Genomic DNA, 18,301 nt, shown 5'->3' on the forward strand with positions numbered 1-18,301 from the left:
TGCTGTTGAAACCTGTTTATTCTGAGCTTGATTCATCACTTACTTGAGTTTTGCCCAAATAGGAAGTTGTAGCCAGACATGTATAACCTACATGTTTTGTACTAATCATTATAGCTGGCAAATATATATATTTTATCACTGGCAGTTCTGAAGAATTGAAGGAAAGAAATTGTTTCAGGTGAACCCAAAACTGATTTTTTTTTTTGAGTTTTTCAATTAACCAAAAAGTTGGAAAACTTCATTTCATGTAAAAACAAAACAAAATAAAACAACTTTGATCACAAATTAAACATTTTGTCTAAATTTTGGGCACTTTTAACCATTTTTCAATAAAAACAAATTAAATGAATGGCTAGAGTCACAAAACAGAAAGATGGATGCTCCCATTATACCCAATAGCCTGGTGGTTAGGGCATTCTCACAGGATGTGGGAGACCTACATTTGAAACCCTACTCTGAAACAAGGACTTAAACCTAGTTCTCTCACATCCCAGGGGAGTTCTCTAATCACCAGACTATTAACTATTCTGGTGTCAGTCTCTTGTGAAAGCAGTTCCAATTCATATTAATAATTAAGCATGAATTGGTCCAGAGAGAGAGCGTGAAAATGGCTGTGTAACCTGGTGGTTAGGGCACTCGTTGGGGAGGAGGGATACCCAAGTTCAGTCACTGCTCCAGTGAATGTTTGTTTGTACAGAGGGGAATAGCTTCAACAGGAGAGATTGAGAAACCTCTGCAGAATAACAATAGTCTGGTGGCTAGGGAACTCACCTGAGAAGTTGGAAACTTGGCTTCAAATCCCTGCACCAGGATGGGGATTCAGACCTTGTTTTCCCACATCCCAGGTGAGTGCCTGAACCACTTGGAGGGAGGGTACCACCACAGTTTTGTGAATCTAGCCTGACTTTTCCAAAGCAATTGGCTGAAATTGACATGACAAAGTTGTATCTGAGCCCATGACCAAGTTACTGATATTGGCTATAATACACAGTCCTGAAAATTTCTCTGGTAGAGTCCTTTTAAGTCTACCTATTGGGTATTGTAGCTCAACAGAACAAGGATATTAGCCTTGCATTATTTATTTTTCATTTTCAACAGAGAAAAAAAAACCTGGCCAAAATAACCCAGAAAAAATTCTTGATGATGCAAGGTTGGGTTCTCCCCCTGCAATACAATTGCAAAATTCACTGTAAAGAACTTCCTTCTGTCACAATCCAGACAGACTACAGGGCCAGATTCTTATTACTGGAATTTAGAAAAGGAAACATTCATAGATGAGAAAAGGGTAGCAAATAAGCCACAACATTTAAAGAAATGTATTTATTTAAAAAACTGACTGTTTGAAAGTAAGTTTCTCTACAGCACATTTAGTTGTAAAACTACGGGTTGTGATTTAACTGGGATGTTAGGTTAATTCATGTAGAGTTTTTATAATGAAAATACAGAGCTACGCTAGATAACTAGTTGCAGAATTCCATGTAGAACACATGGAAATTATTTAGATTACATTTATCTTTGATTATTTTGAACTTTTTTGGTGTGGTGGCTGTAGATTAAAGCCTACCAATCAAAATAGTCTTAATACTCTAAGCAATTGCAAAATTTAATTATCATTATTTAATTATTATTTAAATATAATTAGAAGTCAGATAATTCAAAAGTAGACTAGAATTACAGTAATATAGTATTTGTTAATTTGATTAGTGATGGAGAGACCTGTTTTGGATTATTAATTGTTGTGAAATAGCAAAGAAGTGAACAAACAAGATTAAAAAAATCAAGGATGCTGCATCACAGTGTACTTACGTTGATTAATGTAATTAGCTGTGTTTGTGGTACTTCAAGTATAATATACTATAATATATATTTAAAATAATGAAGTTGTTAATATGAACATATGACATCTCTGAAAAAATGTTATGTCATCCATTCTTCAGGATTTGTAGACTTGGAGTTAGTTATCAAGATCTGCTGTTTCTGATAAATGACATAATGCATTTTAGATTGTGACAGAAGAAATAAATTACAACTTTTTCTAATGCAAAAGACATCTGCTAGAGTAAGAAATATCTGAATGATCTCTATACCAAAAGTTTAACCATTTTTTGTATGTTCTAAAAATTAACTCAGCCTTTCCAGAAGTGGCTGTATCTTGGGAGGTAGGGTATACATTTCAGTTCTTAAACAGTATGAGGAGCTTTTTCGGTTAACTTATACTTTTTCTTTTCAGAATGAATACGAACAGCTAAACTATGCTAAACAGCTAAAAGAGAGGTTGGAAGCCTTCACCAGGGATTTCCTTCCTCACATGAAAGAGGAGGAGGAGGTGCGTAGAACTCATCTCTTAAAGACTATACCAGTTTTCTTATCTGAGTGTTTGGAGCTGCTGCTCTTCAGGTCTTGACACATGAAGAGCTCTGTGTAAGCTTGAAAGCTTGTCTCTTTCACCAATAGAAGTTGGTCCAATAAAAGATCCTACTTTACCCACTTTGTCTCTCTCATATTTATTAAATAATTTAAAATGTCAGGTATAGCCACAGTCAGCTGGTTTTGACATGACTAGCCTTTTTGATAAGTATTTACATCCAGTGAATTGTATAGGATTTCACTGTACAATTAGATTATGAAATGAAGAATACATGACATTACTATAGAAGCTCAAGGCACACTTACTTTTTATTTTATGGCTGATTTGATATACAGGTTGCCTCTTAGCCCCACTAGGAAATGGAACATGGAATTTTGAAGATGTTTGAACAGTTTGTTTCTGTAATTTAAACTTTCTGTGTAAAATTATGGGACTAGTGAGTAATGTATATGGACCATTTTAATTTGACAGTTTCGCTAGTTATTCATACTGTGACTGTAGTATCTGAGGAATGTTCTTTCTCTTTTAAAAAATATAACTTTTTTCTTAAGGAATACCTTAACTGTAGAGAGAATATTATTTCATACAGTGTTGTTTTTCTTAAATTTAAAATGTGACATCCAATTTTTAAAAAATAGCTTCTCTAAAAGAAGATCCAGTAAAACTGGCCAAAGATCTACAAACGTTTAAAAGCAAAACCAAAAAATGTTTGATGCTAGAAACCAGTGCCCCATGAATTAAACAGCTTCTCTCAAGATGCTGCTTGCGTATATTTGACATATACAGACTGGTATTACCAGTCTGATTCGGTTTTGTTTATCCAAACATTGAGAAACATCCTCTGGAGAGAGTGAAGCCTCCCAAGTCTGCTCAAGGGAGAAGATTCTCATGTATTATTAATAATAATACTTTAGTGTCTTCTATGTGAGGATCTTAATAACATCTTCTGAGTTAAACACATATTCTTAGCTCTGTTTAATGTATGAGGAAACTGAGGTAACCGGGCTGGTTTACATTAGACATTTAGGCCAACCCAGCTACGTTACTCAGGAGTGTGAAAAATTCACACCTTTTGAGCAGCGTAGTTAAGATGGCCTAAATCCCCATGTAGACAGCACAAGGTCCATGGAAGAATTCTTCCATCGACCTAGCTACCATCTATTGGGAAGGTGGATTACCTGCACCGATGGGTGACCCACTCCTGGGGAAGTAGGTGGTGTCTAAACTGAAGCACTACAGCGGCACCACTGTAGTGTTTTAAGTGTAGACAAGCCCACAGTAATTTTGCTTGCCCAAGTCCATGCAAACATCTGTTGGCAGATTTGGGATTAGAATTTGGGAATTTTTGATTCCTCACCTGGTAATTCATTCCTATGCATCATATTGCTTCTTTTTAACGCCTGTTGTAAACATTAAGTTAGAAAAATTATACATATAATTTTAAATACATTGTGGCAGCACTGTATTGGTTGTGGATAACTGGCATTTATTGGTTTAGGTTTTTCAGCCGATGTTGATGGAATATTTTACTTATGAAGAACTGAAGGATATTAAAAAGAAAGTTATTGATCAACACTGCTCACAGAAGGAAACTGCCGAACTTGTTAGAGGTCTTAGCTTTTGGAATCAGCTGAAGAGCTCTGTGGATGAGAAAACAGATCAAGGTGAACCATTTTTAATTAAACTGAAAGCAATTTAAAATTTGCAAGTATAATCCACTAAAATCAGTCTAGTGAAGAGTTGTCACTATACATTTGTTGAATGTTTAGGCATGGTTTTTATTTGTAAGAAAATGGTGTCTGTCTTCAAAATTGCAATGATATGTTGGGAAGAATATTGCTATTGTAGATTTTTTTAGAAGTTTCAATGTTAGTGTGTACTCGAGCGTATCTTATTCTTCTCCCTGCAATACTTTCCTTCTCTGTAATGTCCAAATTATAGCAAACATGCACAGTCTGATATTTAACTTTTAATTTCATGCTTCAATTTCAGATTGTATTTTCTGTTTCCAGACCCTGCCTTCACTGCCTGGTTGAAGGTAGGGTCTGGAGGTTTCTCAGTTGATAGCCTCAACAGAGAGCAGAACAAGAGTCAGTTAGCTGACAGTATCCCAGGTAACACAATTCCCCCTTGGCCTGTCTCGTCCAAGGAACCAGCAGGGAAGGATAAGTAGAGAAGGAGAGGGTCAGAAAAATGCATCTGTAAGATGAATGTGAATAAAGTGAAACTTCATCTTGACTTTTAGAATGAAATTTGGACAATTCTTGAACACTACCTTGCTTTTCTTTATGAATCTTAGTATAGGATGGGTCGCTTGATAAGGGCCTGTTGCTGATTTAATCTGAATGTTGGAGCAGCAATAAAATCTTCCATGTAAAAAATAGTCATTCAGAAGTACCTCATAGCTGAGAAGGTGGGCTAGTCAGCCTGGGAGGAGGCTCGTGTGTTGTTCCACGACACCAGGAATATTGTAATGAGATAGTAAATATAGCACATCTTCATGAAACTGACTACAAAAGGTAAGGAAGTTCCACCTTCAAGTTTTAGATTTTCATGAACAGATTGAAGAATTGAAGACTCTAATCCAAACAGTGACAAGATTTGAGACTTCCTTTGAACCGCTAAACTGATCAATTTCTGCTTTACAGGCCAACCTGACAGAGACTAAGACATGGGTCAGGATACAAAATATATCTTGTTCTCTTACCAATCTGATATGGCAGACGTATAGCATGATGGAATTAGCTCTTGCTATCTCTAACAGGAGTGGGAATTTGGGGATAGTAAGACTTCTGCAACTTTTCTGTCCTGAGTTTAGTCAGCTTTGGTTCCAAAATGGATTTGTGGGGGGAAGTATATGTAAAGATATGTGATGTTTTTGGAGGAAGCATATAACTTCCATTTAAAAACACCCATTTAAAAAAAAAAGGGAGGAAGTATCCATCACAGATACCTCAGTTTCTTGTGCACTGCTACTTTCTTTTGAGATAGAAAATATATATTATATATATTTTCTATATTGCTTTATCAGAGGAAGATTTGCCGAATAATAAGACACCTTAAATTAAGCAATCAGGTGAACCTATGCATGATTGCCATTTCCTTTCCTGCCAGAGAAATGGCAAGCAGGACATTTTGTCAGACACGTTCCCCGTCCTGTCCTGCACGCACTTCAGAGGTTTCCTGATGCAGGAGAAGAGACTTTGCCCCTCTGTGAACATTTATGTAAAACACCATGGCTTGATTGTCATTTTTAACAGTTTTCTGGGATATCATGTGTCTGAAGTCCTGTATGCAAGTCAGGCTTGAAGCTCAGCTCCAGACGTATGAATACATTTGTATTTCCAAAGGGACCAAGACACTAAATGTGGAACCCTGCAGGGTGATCTCCTTATTGTGCAGTCATTATGGGAGGCTCTGATCTTAGCCACATCTAGTATATCTTCTAGATACACAAATGGTTTTATGGGAACAAGTTGGAAATTTGGGTAGTTTGCAGAATATGGATAGCAAGTTAGTAAAGCCAGCCTCAGTGACACCAGCAACTCCTGTGGTGAATCAATAAGTTCCTTGGATCATTTCCGTAGTAATGTCTTTGGTTGACCCTGTTGTCCAGATAAGAAAACACATGCCTTCCTATTCAGTATTAAATGAAATATATTCATACAATTGCTAAATGTCTGCAAGCCAACATCATGAATTGAGGGTACTATTTCTTTGCTTACATAATTAGAAATCTGGGATACAACCTGAGGCTGGGCTTGATTCTGATGTGTAAGACTCCATAAGGTTCAGAAGTTGTAACAAGCTTCCTATCTCTGGAAGAAAGTCACCAACTACTGTAAAAATCACTTTGACTTTCTCTTTTGTAATAAACTAGTTGGTATCTCTGATACCCAGAATGGTAAGGTAGTTGAACTGTTTTTGAAATCTGATCTATGAGAATTCACTCTTCTCAGATTCTGTAAGCACACATGCAAAAAATAGGAATCCATTATAACACAGGAAATAATAGCTTTGTGTCTCTCTGCTCTGGTGTCTGAAAGACCTATTTAAAGTGAGTATCACCTTCCCTTCCTGGATAGAGTTAATGAACTTAGGCTTGAGTAGAAGAAAAAAAGACTATAATATTTAGCCTTCAAATCATTTGTACCACTTCTCATGGTCTTTCTTTGTTAAGAATGTTCATTTTTAAAAATCTGATTCCTTATTGATGGAATTTTTCACATCACTACTTACAGAAATTCCATACACCTTACCCAGGCAGTAGAATCCGTTTCTCTACATATTTATTTTATAGCAGCTAAGTGATTATGTACAAATGATTTTAAAAACAATACATAAATTCACCTATAATGGGGCATATTAAAGCTACTGCTTGTTTGTAGGAATAATGAACAGAAACTAAAAATGAAACATCATACCTAAGCTTCAGAGCACTTTGTAAGACACTTGGTTTAATTTGTTAGCCTGGGCCTGTGACAGACTGTCAAGGGAAGTCTGTTGGAGTTGGGAAAGCCCTAATGTTGGCTGCTATTCACTGACACTCTGGGGTTTCAAGCTGCCTCATATAACTAGGTCATAACCCTTCAGAAGTTTAAAAAGGTATTACCTACACTAGTAAATTGCATCCAGTAGAGAATGGGGATCAAGTGCAAAGACTTGAGGTTTGAAGCATAGATGATGTGCTCATGTTGGCTTTCCCCATTCAAAAAGGCTGAGTGTTTGGAGGTAATAAAAACATGATCCTCATTAGATAGGACTGGTTGCAGCTTCCGTGCTAGCTGCAGATGAGAAAAGGCCCTGTGTCTTAGTACTGCACCCTGAGAAACCAGGAGCAGCCATGGTTTGTGTTTTGGCAAAAGGCAGGCAGCATATGTGCTGGCAAAAGGTACAAATGCTGCTTCTGCCCATTTCTATAAATTTTCACTACCACAAAGTATTGCTTCCATCTCACCTAGGTTGAGTAGCATCCAGATCCCTTGGCCACGCTTTAGAAAAGAAATTAGGCTGTATAATCTGTAAAGGAAATGGCAGGTGTAGAACTGAGTTATTTGATCTTTGGTGGCATTTATAACATAGAAATTTTACAAAACAAAACACCCATAGTCCCTTCTGAATGTGAAATGTTCTTTTAGCTCTTATTACCAAACAAATTGAATGTTTTCTTATATTCGCTTTAATGCATTTTATCATTGCATCTCCTTGGGGAAAATGAGTCCAGCCATTATTACTTAACTGCAGAAGGATATACAGTCATACCCCTTTATAACACACGTTTTATATTTTCAGAAACTGAAGTGACTGGGCATACCACAAATATTACCCATCTTCCTCCTGAAGTAATGCTGACCATTTTCAGTTACCTTAATCCTCAGGAGTTGTGTCGATGTAGTCAAGTAAGCACTAAGTGGTCTCAACTGGTTAAAACTGGATCTCTTTGGAAACATCTTTACCCTGTTCACTGGGCCAGAGGTAGGTGATTGAATCTTTTATCTGATTTACAAACATTTCAAAGATCTGATTTTGAAGACTGCAAAATATAATAAATTAGTATTTTGTGTAGTTAATCTAAATTAACTGAGTGTAGGTGCTCCATTTGGTCATGGTGGCATTTCACAGCTTAATTTGTTATGACAGAAGCTGATTTTGATAGAGGGAACAATTACAAGCTTAGTTTAATGTTTTATTTTTTGGTAGCTATGAGAAGTTAGTATATATAAATATGGACCCAACTTTAGTGACAGTAATATGCTACTGTATACAAGTTAACGAGAATGTTAATTGGTAATACTTCTTTGTAATCACAAGTAAGGTTAGTACATGGTGTTCTCTGTTCTTGTGCTCTAAATGATGATATTGCAGCTGGTTTAGTAGTCTTATTGCAGGAGATTCAGAGACATTATAAATGTTCTAGTAAAAGTGAAATATTTCATCTGTTCTCTGACTTGAATCGAACTGCAAAGTTGGGCACATATGATTAGCTATGAACTTTAAAAGGACAGATTTTTAAAAAGTGATTTTTTTTTAGCCTGCTTTTAATGGTTTTGCCCAAACTTTGAGTCTAAAGTCATTGTATGAGACTGCAGGTCACATAAGAGCACCAGATAAGAACTTTAAAAGTTTGCTCTCATGCCGCTGTAGTGAAGACTAAGATGTGGTTTCTATTGTACCTTTTGCTGTACAAATTCCTATCCCTTTAAGGAGAAGCATAATTATTTCAGTCCTACTTTGCATCTTCATACTGGATGGACCCTAATGGGGAAATATGAAAAAATAGAGCGTCCTCTCTGAGAAGTATAACAGTAGTTAACTTAATGGAGACACTGAAATTGTTTCAGGGAATTCTAAAAGCTTTTGAACGTTCTCTTTAATATATTATGAACATCAGGAAATGTAATGATCCAATCCAACTTCAGTTGCAGGATATATCAAATCTTTCACTTATATCATTGTATTGGACCCCAGTGTCTACCAAGTAATCAGTGGAGTTTTCAGTTATGAAGATCAAATATTTTCTATAGTATTTTTCGTTTATTTCCCTTTTTTGGCTGAGTAGGAGACTGGTACAGTGGTCCTGCAGCTGACCTTGACACTGAACCCGATGAGGAGTGGGTGAAAAATAGAAAAGATGAAAGTCGTGCTTTTCAGGAATGGGATGAAGATGCTGACATAGATGAATCTGGTAGGCAAAATATAATATAAAATAAATTGCTGTGCAAAATTTCTTTTCAGCTTTTCATGATGAAGATGCAAAAACCCCTAGTAGATGTAATTATATAGCTATAACTTTATACAGAGGCAAATGTAGATACCTTCTTTTTAAAAACAGCTTTATCGTAATTGATTTTAGTACATGCATTACAGTTATGAGTAAATGAAGAAACATTTAATCTAGAATGTGTACTTTTACCTGGGCTAACAGACCTCTACAGAAAATATTTTGAATGTGGACAGTTTCAACTAGCAACTGTAGAATTAAGATTAAACTAATATACTTATAACTAAAAGAACACTGGTTCTTGGGCTGTTAGTTGATATCATCTACATATTACATAGATATAAAATGTTTCCAAATATGATTTTTTTTCTTTGTTGAGCACCCACACTCTTCCTTTTACTAAAGCAAAACGGTGGCAAACAGTCACCCTAACCAATGTTTCATAACGTTCAATTTCTGTAAAGTATACACAACACAGCATACACAAATTTACTTTGTCCACAATTCAATAATAGTTGCAACACCTTACTTAATTTGTGTAACTAAAGCCTGGATGAATTATGCTCCTATCTTTGTTTTGGTTATTGTCTTTCCAGCTCTGTACTCTGTTCAGCATGAGCTGAACATTGGGGAAGGGCAAGACCATGTTTTATTTTTAATCTGGTCTGTTTGTCAGAAGTTTCCCGTCTCAAAAGTGTATTCAGTGGAGTTTATCCAATTGGTATGTGAGTTCCAAGATAAAACTTACTTTAAAAATATGTTGCTATTTTCAGGTTTTTAGTCTCAGAATCCTGTCAGATATAAAGGTGCTCTTAGGTGCCCAGTTGACTTCAGTGAGACGCATTAGTTTTCTTTTCTCTACTATTAGCCCAGAGGCTGCAAACTTGTCTTTGTAAAATACATCCGTGATTCTCGCCTTTGTAACTTGTAGCTGATTAATGCAACATCTTCTACACAGAGTTACCAATGGAAAAAAGTATTGGCAGCTTCAACTAGTACAGAAGGCTGTATTATTCTTTGGAATGAGGTGACCAGTTATGACCACATAATGCTCTGTATTCTGCATTTCACCAGTTTGCTTCTGTGTACATTTTGAAGTTTTGGTAGCATCCTGTAAAACCCTAAATGGTGTAGGATCTGAAAGAAATATTCCTCTTCCTGAGCAATACTGTGGTAGTTTTCTTGTGGGTTGATTGCTCTTGTTTGTTCCTGGAATTGATTTCTGTAGGACATCTAGCAAGATAGACAGATAGAAAACCACCACGCCTCAGGAACTTACTTCCTTGAACCAGAGTTGAGCAAATTTTAAAGTGCGTCATTAAATGTGTTTTGTTAAGCTTTTTATTTACGCCCTTATCCTTTTAGGCACAAGATATGTAGATGTTTTAAACCTTTGTTTTGTAAATCTTGTATTTAATATGGTCTGGGGAGATGTATTTTGAGAGATTTATAGAATACATTATAAATGTTCATGTTTCTCTTTGGTTTATTTTACAGAAGAGGCTGCAGAAGAATCACTTGCCATTAACATAGCTCAGATGGAAAAGCATTTACTCCATGGCTTAATTCATAATGTTCTCCCACATGTAGGCACTTCTGTGAAAACTCTAGTACTGGCCTACAGTTCTGCAGTTTCTAACAAAATGGTATGTATTGTCAGCACTAGTACATTTAATAAGTATGGGTGTGCATGCTATAATTAGTAATAATATATAATTGGTGTGCTTGAGTTTAAAGCATTCCGTATTGTCAGTGAAGTTGAATTGCAACTCAAATGAGCATTCATTTGCGTCTTGGCTGTGAGACTCTTTAATTGTGTTAAGTTTTTTGCATTTTCTTTATTTTCACATTTTCTTTCCTAGGTTAGACAGATCTTGGAACTTTGTCCTAACTTGGAACATCTGGATCTCACTCAAACTGATATTTCAGACTCTGCATTTGAAAGGTTAGTTATTTGCTAATAAAAGCTTTGCCATCTATAGCTTTTCCAGTAAAAAACAAAACCCACATCAATACAGTGACTAGTACAGTAATTATACTTAGAACTTACATTTAACCATAATCAACAATCAAACCAAAGCAACATTAATATTATACATAATATGGCAGGCAAAGCTTATAACTGTGGAATGGAACACTTTGAAAAGGCTTCAGATGTTTCAGTATTGCATATTACCTCAGTGAGTGGTAACTCTTGCATAATACTACTTCTGGGGGAATACTGCATATGTGCAGAAATCATGTCCCTTGCAGATTTCTTTGATTCCCTGCAGAAAAATGACTTCTGACAGGGAAGCAAAGGGAACTGCAAGAGCGGTCACGTACTCCTCTCCAGCAGCACAGGAACATTGTTTTGTGCATCTGGAGCAGCCGGCAGAGAGGTAAATCGCTGTGGTGGGGGTGTTGTGTGGCAGGGGAAGGGCTGGGCACAGTCATACCCTTTGATGATCTCAGTTGATAGTCCTGGCTGGGCTGTGGGCGGAGGAGGACAGGAATTCCTCTTCCATTCAAGGAGTGGCTGGGGCCAGGTCAGACCAACCTCCAGAAACCTCCCATGGCTGCAGTAAGCTCTGCATCCTTCCCCCTGTTTCCTGCCCCCATTGCTCCTAGGAGGGGTCACTCCTACAAGGAGGTGCTCCTACGTGCATCTGGACCCCCCCCAAGAACCCCCACTCTGCCGAGCCTCACCCCGTGCACCTGGAGTCCCCTGTCCCGAGACCTCCCCCACGAAGCTGAGCATCACCCCCTGCATCCGGAGTACCCCCACACCTAGACCTCCCCTTGCCCAGCTGAGCCTGCCCCCAGCCTTCCACTACTGCCAAGCCCTACAACCCCCTGGCATCTGAACCCCCACCTCTGCACCCAGATCACCCCCTGCTCAGCCCCCCACACGTGATTCTTCACCCCAACGAGTCCCAGCCAGCTACACTCAGACCCACCCTACCAAGCCTCACTCCCCCTGCACCCAGACAGCCCCCACCCTCTAAGTCCCAACCACCTTCATCTGGACACCCCTCTGCTTGCCCCCCCACAGAGTCCCATTCCCCCTGCATCTGGAAACCTCCTGTGAGCCCATGTGCATCCAGATCCCCCTGCACCCAGACCCCCCCCCCACACTAAGCTGCCTGCACCCAGATTGCCCCATACAGAGCCCTCTCATTCCACACCTGGATGCACTCCCATACTAAGCCCCTTCACACATGAATTCTGCCGGGCTGAGCCTGCTTGCTTCACACCTGGATCAGGGGCTAGGGCTGGGCATGAGTGTGAGACTCTGTCCCTCTTGCTTGCTATCTTGGTGCACCTGGTGTGAAGGGGCAGGTCCCCAGGGTGTTTCTGGAGCAGGCCCAGCCCTTGTGCTGTCAGGTGTAATCTCACCACCATGTCCTGGATCCTGCCACAGAATTAGGGCTAAAATTGAATGTTCTAATAGCATGTATGTCATCAGTGTGGGGCTAATGAAGTTTACAAGCTCAGAGCTATGCTGGTGGAGCATTTGACCTCTGAGTGAAAGATTCCTTAGCACAACATTGAAAGTCTCTTTCAAATGTTGAACTAATGGCAATATTCTATCAGTCATGCTAAAAGATGTCATTGCTTCTTCAAGGCCAAAAATATAGAGCTTCCATGTGGGATGCTAGCTCTCTGGAAGTTATTCACTGGCAGAGCTTATAATTCCTATGAAATTTTGTCAAGCATTTGGTGAAGGTTACAGTCCCTGCCAAGGTACTTGGAAGGTTTAACCACCAAATGTATACCTTTTCCTAATTTTAATTAAGAAAAGTAAAAAATGTTTGTTGAAACCTTCCAAGTACCTTGGCAGGGACTGTAACTTTCATCAGATGCCTAATTTTTAATTAGGAAATTATATTTGGACTAGTTCTAAATGTGGCTTTCATCAATGGCTAGTACATCTCAGTCCATTTGAGCTTTCATGGCAATTTATTTTTAGTTATGGGTGGGCAAAAAGGACTTCTAAAAATGTGTTTATTTTTTCATTTTTGGAATAAAAGAAGTCCATAATTCAAAAATGAATTATTCCACTAATGTAAAATATTTTGCTTAAAACTAAAGATGAAAAATTTCAGGCTAAAAGGTGTGGGATTTTTTGTTTTTGTCAAAAGACCCATGTTTCCAATGCAAGCTATAATCTTTCAACCTCACTTACAGAGTAATTATTGAGACTCTAATGCTCCCAGAGCTTCAGGAATCCAAATATCCTCTGTTTTAAATACTTGAATAAAGTGAAACGAGAGGGAATCGAGAGGAGGATATACATTAAATACACTAATACAAACAACAGCTAAGCTTGAAAAATTGTAAATGGTAGGAATTATAAGATATAAAGAACTATTAGTCTTAAAGATTTAAAAAAATAAGGACCAAATCTCACATTTTTCAGTATCCGAGTATATTATTTTTTCCAATTTTGCCCATTTGCCATTGTATGATCTTGCAGTGTTCAAGTTGCTTGCTTATTTCCAGTAAATTAGGATAGCTCTTTTGTCAACTGTATATACATACAGACAACAAGAATTGCTTTTGAGAATTGTCCAATCACAGTGACTGCTAGTAGCTTCACAAAGTCTTACAAATCATTTTGGAAATTATTAAACAGTAGTTGTGGGTTTCTGGTGGCTAAAATGTTATAATTTCACCGCTCATACTTAGTATTTTAAATAATATTACTGAGTGTGTTTCATTCCATGTTTCTTTAAGTACACTTAGTGTCTTATAGGCATTTATGCAGTAGTTCTCATTGTAGTGTCTGAATGTCAAATTGTATTTTTAATATCAGTTAACTTTTTTCTTCTGTCCCTTCAGAACTGAGGCACATGCAATATAAACACTTAATGAATTAATATTAATATTTAACTTCTTTGCAAAGACCAGGAAACTACTTACCTACCTATATTAGTTCATTAAGAGCCTTTACAAATGTACATAAAACTGTATATTCAGTTTATCCTTTTCTGATTTCAGTTGGTCGTGGGTTGGTTGTTGTCCGAGTCTTCGTCACCTTGATCTGTCTGGTTGTGAAAAAATCACAGATGTGGCTATGGAGAAGATTTCCAGAGCTTTGGGAATCCTATCAGCTCACAACAGTAAAGGAGTTCTGAAAGGTTGCAGAAACAAAAGTACAAAGACTGTGTGGAGAAACAAAGACATTACCATGCAGTCCAACAGGAAATACAGTTTGCATGATATAACTAATGAAACTCTTATCAAGGATGAAGGTAATGAGCACTATTGGACTAAACCTGTCAGCTCAGAAAGTTTCAACTCTGCCTATGTCTGGATGCTAGATGCAGCTGATCTGGCTGATATTGAAGATGCTGCAGAATGGCGACGCAGAAATATTGAGGGACTTTGTGTGGTGGAACCAGCATCCAGTCTTAGTTGTTCAGCATCTTGTTACAATAAAGACATTGTTGGACTAAGGACTAGTGTCTGTTGGCAGCCGCATTGTGCTTCTACTGCCTTTACTTACTGCAGTCACTCATTTTGTTGTGCTGGGACAGCACTAAGAACTATACAAGCACTTCCAGAGTCCTCTGCACTGTGTAAAAAAGCAACAAGGACTAGACAGTCAGAGGGAAAAGACTTTGCATACTCTGGGAATGAAAAATCAGACCAAGAGACTGCACGAGTTCTTCAGTTCCTCAGCCTGTCTGGATGTTATCAGATCACAGACCATGGTCTCAGGTAAGTAGCCATTTTTGAGCTACTGCAGTCATCAGAGAGAACTTCCTAGCTTTTCCTTACTTGAAAGCTATCAAATGTGATTGAAGAAGGCACCAGAGGCCAGCTACACAATGGGCTCAAATTAGGCTTGCAAGATGAGATCTTAAGTCATTCTTATAAAAATATGAAACATGAAATGTGTTAATGCGCAAGTGTTCCCTGTTCAGAGATCTATAAGGATAGCTAGATGACTGAATTTTAATAGCCTGATCTACATAATTTTTCCTGGTGGTAATTGTGGGAGCAGTTTAAAGCTTAGCTTTTAGGTAGTTACTTTTCAGGTCTTTATGATTTACTATAATTTTGGCTTTGTGGCATTTGATCTAAGAATTTGCAGTAGTTTTTCCTTGGAAGAAGAGAGAATTTTTGAATCCCCAGAAGTTATGTAGTTTTATCTGTCTTAAGTTGCATCAACATTTTACAGGCAGCAGTCTTAGGTGGCTTTTGGAATCAATCATTAGAAGTATACATATCTTCAGAAAGAAATTCATGTCTGGTTCATTTGCTTACTGTGTGAGTCATGTCTTCTTTAAAAATGTCCAGGTACAGTATTGAACATAATGATGTATGCACACAAGAACAGGTTGTATGTGAGATTTATATAGTGCATAGCAAACAAAGCTTGGCATGGACATTGAGGACTTAGTACCCATTGGTTTAGGGAAGACTGAAAAATCAGTTCTGAACATGCAGCATAGCAGTCTCCTAAGACTTTCAGTCAAACAAGGCTTGCCCTCTGTGGCATCACAGTTTGTATTTCCAGATGCATTAGTTACTCCTTTCCCTAACTCATCTTCAGCTCAGAGAAAGCAACTGCTTCTCTGTTTTCATGAGGGATATCAAAACACACAATAAAATTATTTCAACAACACAAACACTTCTTGCTTTGGAGAAGACAGAAGACCATTGATGTAGTAGAAAATGTAGATCAGTCACTTTTTTTTATAAGGTGTTTGCAGTTTTTTTGCTCTGTCTACAACATACTATAAATATAAAGATTTTTATAAAGTTGTGCAAAAACAGGTGCCATGATGTAAACTGTTACCCGAGTTTGAAAATTTTCCCATTGGCCTGATTTTCAGAGGTGTGAGCAACACATTGCTCTCATTGGTTTCAGTTAGTATGTAAGTTCTTAAATACAAATTTAGGCATCCAGGTTTAAAAACTGAGTGTATAAAGGCTCACATTAAGCAGATAAGTTAAACACTGCAACCTGAATGAATGTAGCATTAAGATAGCACTTTTAAAAATCATTAAAAGTTGGGGTTGTAATGGCCATTTTAATTTAGTCTCATTTTGTGTGTAATATTTTCTATTCTTGTTTAACAATATACATGTAAAATTTCACTTTTTACAGAATTAAATTAAAAGGAGCACCTATCATTTTCTCTAGCCATTTTTGACCATATCACCATAAATGTGTGTATATTGAATTAAACATTTATACACCGTACCTACAGGTGATGCTGAATCAAAACTTGATTTTATTGTACCTGGATTTAGGAGAAGTTCAAATCTGGCTTTGAACTTTGCAGTGTGGTACTATTTCTGTACCAAACAAATGCCAAGGGCACTTTAATACACAACAGCTAGTTTTGTGGTCCTTATTCTGGCAAAACATCTATTGAGCTCACTTCTTAAATGCCTGTCATCCAATAACAAAGTATAAAATAGCATAAAGATCAACTTTGTTATAAAATGTGAAATCACCTGTTTCTAAAATCAAAAGGAAGGTGTGTTTATCAGGGAGTAAAGCCACATTGTATTACTAAAAACAGGACTGCAGTGTTAAGCTCAGACTTGCAGCTTTGAAGTTGTGCTCCTCTGTGAAAATGAGAGACTACACCAATTTTGAATGAAGGTTCTGTGTGCAGATGAATGGATTATGTTGAAGAACTGCACCTTTCTCTTGTGTAGCTAGAGGACATGGTCACAATCCAAGTTAAACTTGTAGAATTTACTGTCTGAAAATGTGGAACTGTTCCAATTCTTTAAGTTAGGGAATTAAGCTAAAATAATGTGTTTGGGGGTTTGTTTGGCTCTGGCTTTTCCGAAAAAGTAAAGCTGACTTCTAGCCCACTTACCTTCTGGGTTGAGCTCAGATGTTAGTACAAAATTGAGTGAGCAATCTAATCTTATAACAGGCAGAACTCCAACTCACTCTGCTTCATTGCTTGAGCAATCTGGAGCTTCCCTTTCCAAGGAAGAGAGTGGCCCAGTTCCTTGCTTTTCTAATTGCCTTAAATAATAACTTTACTTTAGTATATGCAATAGGCACTCCTTGTAATAAGCCTGGGGAAGCTCAGTATTAATGTAAATACTGAAGTAATCTCATCTAATTATCGAATACAAAATTGGCATGTTCAAGGCTGACCGCTGCATTAGCGTCTCCTTTTTATTTTGTAAAAAGAATACTTGAGCATTGACCCATGGATGTTGACATAGGGCATCACCTTCCCTTGTGGTCAGTGCTAACATTGCTTGATGTCAGAAAATCCATGAATTTGGCAACTCAGTGAAGCATCTGCATTGACTGCAATCCAGTTCTTTGTTCTGTTTTAACATGTTTTGACTTTCTCTTTGATCATAGGGCATTGACTCTGGGAGGAGGACTGCCACATTTGGAACACCTTAATCTCTCGGGTTGTCTTACTATAACTGGTGTGGGCCTGCAGGATTTGGTTGCTGCATGCCCTTCTTTAAACGATGAACACTTTTACTACTGTGACAACATTAACGGTAATGTCTTTTTGTAAAGTACATGATAACCTCCTGGGGCTCAAGGTTGTTTGGTTTGGGAAATTTTTTAACTTTTTTGTAGTATAGCAATGAGTTCCATGGTTTATCAGGTTAGCCTTCATCTCAGTTTCTTCTGTTTGTTACACTGGATCTTTTAAAATTTCAAATAGTTTGTGAGCATATATACGTTCTTGTATAGGTGAGTATTACTTAAGAAAACATATTTGTGATTCTTTGTATTTTGCATCTAAATTTAATATCACTGACATAGGTTAGAAAGATCTCAGGTTTATTAGTTATCCTCCTCCCCCCCCAACCCCGCTCCCTCAACAAACAACCCCAAATAAATCCCAAACTCTTAGTGTTATTGCTTTCTTATGGTAGTGACTAGTCATGTGGGCCCATGGGACTAGAGCTAAGTGCTAATACCAGTGAGGACAGAGATCACGTTGCTCAATGTGCAGAACAACCAATTATATTTGAGCATTGACATATGAGTGTTGACATAGGACATTGCCTTCTCTTGTCATCAACGTTAACTTTGCTGAGATGCTTTGTACATCCCACTTCCACCTTTGTGGAAGATGTGGTGATAGCTTTGTGCTGTTCTTTCCCCTTACTAGCTTACAGTGGTACCAAGATGGTGAATTAGGCTTTGTACAGAGAATTAAGTACCAGTCTCACTTCAGAGAAACTGGGTGGTTGGTTTGTTACTGTTTGAGTGTAGT

General features: G+C 37.7%; 1 protein-coding gene across 1 annotated transcript in view; it reads left to right on the forward strand.

Moving 5' to 3' along the window:
- FBXL5 (F-box and leucine rich repeat protein 5) overlaps positions 1-18,301 on the forward strand; it is a 39,155-nt gene that overhangs the window by 13,680 nt on the left and 7,174 nt on the right. The window contains exons 3-10 of the mRNA XM_067530345.1: positions 2,231-2,326; positions 3,867-4,032; positions 7,661-7,843; positions 8,928-9,053; positions 10,587-10,735; positions 10,952-11,034; positions 14,073-14,795; positions 17,425-17,573. Coding sequence (XP_067386446.1) covers positions 2,231-2,326; positions 3,867-4,032; positions 7,661-7,843; positions 8,928-9,053; positions 10,587-10,735; positions 10,952-11,034; positions 14,073-14,795; positions 17,425-17,573 — 1,675 coding nt within the window. The remainder of the gene's footprint in view (positions 1-2,230; positions 2,327-3,866; positions 4,033-7,660; positions 7,844-8,927; positions 9,054-10,586; positions 10,736-10,951; positions 11,035-14,072; positions 14,796-17,424; positions 17,574-18,301) is intronic.

Source organism: Emydura macquarii, unplaced genomic scaffold (assembly GCF_026122565.2).
Source record: "Emydura macquarii macquarii isolate MOO-44397 ecotype Brisbane River unplaced genomic scaffold, CSIRO-AGI_Emac_v2 contig_3062, whole genome shotgun sequence".
NCBI classification, from domain to species: Eukaryota; Metazoa; Chordata; order Testudines; family Chelidae; genus Emydura; species Emydura macquarii.